Raw genomic sequence first — 4523 nt, 5'->3', positions numbered from 1 at the left:
GCAGTAGTTTGTGCCTTTTTTTTCTCTCGAGGAAATAATTGTGTTTATATCGATAATTTAAAGAAACTAAACTCTCAGCAGTCCTGGCAACGAAAACACAGCTTTAAGAGGCGACTTCCGAACAGCAGACTGCGTCTGCAGAGAACAGAAAAGCAAAATGCGTCAGCGTCTTGTTGGACATTTGTCGTGTCAGACCGTGGGTTTGAGAGCATCTTCAGCCGTGGATATTAAACGTCTCTCTGCCGAACAAAGCAGCTGTTGAACTCTGACATGTGATGTGACTTAACGAGGCTCCTTTGCTCACTGATGGCACGACGCGTTTCCAGTGCGCAGACGTCTGTTTGCGCGTGAAGTTGGCCAAAAAAAAATGTTCATCTTAACAAGTCCCTTCATCCGGTATTCAGTCTCACAGCTGTCGTTTTTTTCTTAAAACAAGAGGAGCACTTTGCTTTGGGATGAGATGTTTTCTAAATTTATGCGCGAGGAGTCAACAGAAGTGTCGCTTTGTTATTAGTACAGTCTCTTTTTTCAGGGTTTCAGTGTTTAGACATGACTGGAAACAAGTGGAAACATTTCAACCAACTTGCACTTGTTTTAAGAAAAGAAAACGTTGGTATTATAAGACAGACTTGTCAAGATGGATATTTTTACAGCAAAGGTGTGCACTGACCACAAGAAACGGCGCAAGGCATAAAAATAAAATAACAGAGTTGTCTTCTTCTTTTTAACTGCTTCTTACTGTCCTTCAGTCTGTCTCGGGCAATTGCTTTTCAGTCTCCGGAGGATGAGGAAACTTAGCTCTTTTCCTCTGCTCTGTTTTTCTTCCCCCGCTGTGAAGCTTCATTAGAACATGCTGGTCTTTACTAATGTACCTTTGGCTCCGTTCTGTCTTTGCAAAGACGACAGTACGCTGGCGAATGGCCCGCCCAATGAGTCCGGGATAGAGGTGATGGTCCCCGGGGCGGTGGCCCAGCCTTGGCTCGGTGCTGTCACCCCCATGCCGGTGGACACGGAGGTCTTCACTTGGTCCACCTGTGTGTTCCCGGTGGTGTTGACCTGGCCTCCGGTGGGGCTCGGTCCTCCGCAGTTGGAGGTGGGCACGGGGTTCGGGCCCGGTCCTCCCGTGCTGTCGGGGTCGGTAGATTTGGTGTCTTTGCTGTCTTCATCTCTGGAGTCGGACTTCTTTCCAGAATTGGACTTGGCAGCCGCTGCGGCCGCTGCAGCTGCGCGCTCCTGCTTGCGGAACTTGGCACGTCGGTTTTGGAACCACACCTGGAATAAACCAAGTACAAAAGTTAAATCAACATGAATGTTTTGGATCGTGCCACAAAATCTATCACGACTCATCTAAGACTATTATTCTCTCTCAGTTTCCCGACAGATGCCATGACTAAAAATGTTCTTTTGCGGTGAATTGACTTTGCTTATAAATGCGTTTTGAGGTTTAAATGTGTGAAAGTGACAAACACCGTCTCTTTATTTTGCGCATTAATGCCTTAGTGTGTGTGTTAGATGGTGCCAGCAGCTGAAGGCCAGTAGTTCATCGTGTGAAAGCAGTGAAGCTTTTATTTCACTAAAATCCTTTAAAACTGAGTGATTGGCCCCAGTGAGTTAAAAATCTTTCTTATTTGCATCATAAATCCGCCCGTGCGTAATTGTGTTTAATCGTGCGTAATGGGAGCAGGTTGGCGTCTGTTGGAGCGCCGGTGACTGTACCTGCACTCTGGCTTCAGTCAGATCGATTTTGAGTGCCAGCTCCTCTCTGGTGTAGATGTCCGGGTAGTGCGTTTCGGCAAAAACCCGCTCCAGCTCCTTCAGCTGGGCGCTGGTGAACGTGGTCCGGATGCGCCTCTGCTTCCTCTTCTCGTTCAGTCCCCCGTGATCCGTGAAGAGTTTGTAGGGAACTGTAAACGAAATAAAATGTCACCGTCAGACGTGCAGTGGTCTTCTCTGTGCCGTGTAAGATATGAGTGTGTGTAATCGTGATGTTGTCAAATGGAAGTAAACTCAAATTCGATATTTTGTATAAAATCCGGTTAAGGATGCTGGGCCAAAGCTTTCAATTGTGTTATGCCTTTGATTACCTGTGAATTACTTCTGAACTGATAACGCTGCTGACCTGTGATGCGGTTAATTGTAATGTTAAACTAATTGTTGCTCCTCAGATTGAGGCTCAAGTTTGAAAACTTGTCATAATGTTCCCATCCGCCCGGCGTGTTGCTACTGTAACTCCAATTCGGTGTCAATAATGAGCTTTAGTCTTTGGTTATCTAATTATTTTCGAAGCTTTATGTCTCATCGCAAAGTAAATAAATTATGCCTATCATTTTGGCAGCTTAAGATAATTCTGTTGGCGGTTTTGGGTGTGACTGGGATAGTATAACCCCGTAACCGAATTACCGCTTGCCTGCAATCGCTTCTAACGTGATAAATTCTTTCATTTGTGTAAGCAAATTTCGTTTGGTAAATACTAAACACATTTCCATTTTCAAATGCAATCAAGACGTCCTATAATACGCCGGGTTGAGGCTCGGGAGCCGCTGCTTACCTGCGGCGTACGGGCTGCTCTGGTGATCCCGCAGGGTCCCCAGGCTGCAGGACCCCGGCGTGAGAGACGGACAGCCGGAGGTGGCCCCGAAAGTGGTCCTGATGGGATTGTACTGAAACCCACTGGCTTGACTGCAGGAACTGAAGTCCGCATAGGCCGATGCCAAGCTCGACGTGTCCATCCCGGCCATACATGACTCGTAGGCAGAGGAATTTAGGTAAGAATACTCCATTTTATACATTTGAGAAGGTTCGGTGGAGTTAGAAAGCTGCACTTCCCGGGAAAAAAAATGTAAAACAAAAACAACCCCCCAAAAATTGGGTTAGAAAGTAAAAAAATAATAAAACTAACGATGAGGAGGACGCGCGGTCTGAGTTGGGGGGGAAAGATGACTTGTTTGGTTTGAACTGGTTGGAAGGAGGCTGGACGGTGGGTAGATGTTCACTGCTCAGCGCCTGCTCCAAAACTGGCCTCCTTTATAGGAACCTAGCCCTGTTTTATGAAAAGCCCCCTAAGAGCCGCCTAGCCCGAGGTCTCTAGAGCATATAGTCCTCATAATAAACTTGGCTCTTTCCGCTTGGACAATAGCAAAGCGTTTGGTCTTATTGCTAGCGCTTTTTTACATGACAATAACTCATCAGTCTATTGGGCTGGCACTGGGGGCCCGGGCTGTCCAACCTCCCTATCATTGATCCCCTGCATCTCTAATTAGAATTTAATACCACGCCATTACGCACCCCTCCACCACCACCGCCGCCCCCCTCCACCCCTCTACCCATCCACCCCACTCCTCTCCAACCACCATCTTGCCCTTTAATTCAATCACACCACTTGGAAATAATGAAAGTTGGGTGACGATTCTCCCTGATCCAATTTTCTCCAAGCTTTTAAGCCTTTTAAGCGGCCGTATACCTTGGGCAGGATTTCACAGAGTATTCCCCCTCTGCCTCTTCTCTCTGCCCGTCTGCTCCGGCTGTTTTTGACTCTGCACTGGAGCAGCAACACACGTGCATGTGTATCAGGCACAGCGGCCGATTCTGTCGTTTAGGTGTGACGACGTGCTGAAGTTTCAAATCTCCTTTTTGGATAAACAAAAATGTGCAGCTGAGGTGAAGTCACCTGTTTCGAGTGCAGCTGGTTTTAATATCGGTTTTGCGTCATTTATGCCCCTCCGTTATTCTGCTTTGCCTCGTGACTCTGCATGCAGGAGAATTACTGAAACATGCAAATTATCTTAAATTTCACCTTTTCTTTTTGGAGAAAAATATATTGTTGCACAAACAATGGCTACACAGACTGAAAAGGGCTTGTTCGGGTCATTTTTTTCTCCCCCACAGTGTCTGCACACCCATCACATCCATAACAGCGGTGCTATAAACTGCACTCAAAACACGCTTTATTATATTTTTGTTTTTATCACATTACACTGGTATGACTCTTTTATTTTTAATTAGTAATTTATACATTTAAAAGTCTTTGCAGTTTCTGGTTCATGACTGTGCAGCTGTTATAACTGAGGTAAATAAATGAAAGCTAGAAAGTGTCTAAACGTATTAAAGACGCCTGATGCTACAATTTACGCACAGCAGTAAACGAATTGACCAGCTTCCATTTAATAATGCCCTTTTTGCCAAATAAACACAACGTTTTTCCAATTCTTTCCCTGCACTGCTGCAGTATCTCTGCTAAACTTCCGGGTGTGTTTTTATGATTCAAATGAGTTTGTAATTGTCTTTATTACTTTCATTATTCCGTTTATTTGGCAAATAACATCTTTCTAATGAAAGTAACGAACTGGCGAGGCAGTCATCGGACCTCTTAGGCTCACAATATTGGCTGAGTGGTTAATTTGGTTTGTGTAATAAGGTGAACCGTTTTGTATGGCGCTTACACACTCGGTGTGTTTCTTTTTTTCTATCGGGCCGAGTTCAAGTCCTCGTTTGAAGCTGCGGGTTTTTTTTCTTTTCAAATTATG

The 4523-nt window shown here is 45.3% G+C and overlaps 1 protein-coding gene across 1 annotated transcript; it reads right to left on the bottom strand.

Moving 5' to 3' along the window:
- Positions 1–843: 843 nt before the first annotated feature.
- phox2bb (paired like homeobox 2Bb) lies at positions 844–2789 on the bottom strand. Its single transcript, XM_076739684.1, has 3 exons — positions 2549–2789; positions 1717–1904; positions 844–1272 (listed from the first exon to the last, which is right to left on the bottom strand). The coding sequence occupies exons 1-3, from the start codon at positions 2787–2789 to the stop codon at positions 844–846; spliced, it is 858 nt and encodes a 285-aa protein (XP_076595799.1).
- Positions 2790–4523: the final 1734 nt, after the last annotated feature.

The sequence above is a fragment of the Chaetodon auriga genome, chromosome 9, assembly GCF_051107435.1.
Source record: "Chaetodon auriga isolate fChaAug3 chromosome 9, fChaAug3.hap1, whole genome shotgun sequence".
Taxonomy (NCBI): domain Eukaryota; kingdom Metazoa; phylum Chordata; class Actinopteri; order Chaetodontiformes; family Chaetodontidae; genus Chaetodon; species Chaetodon auriga.
The sequence above is the reverse complement of the archived record's forward strand: the minus strand, read 5'-3'. Positions and strand labels throughout refer to the sequence as shown.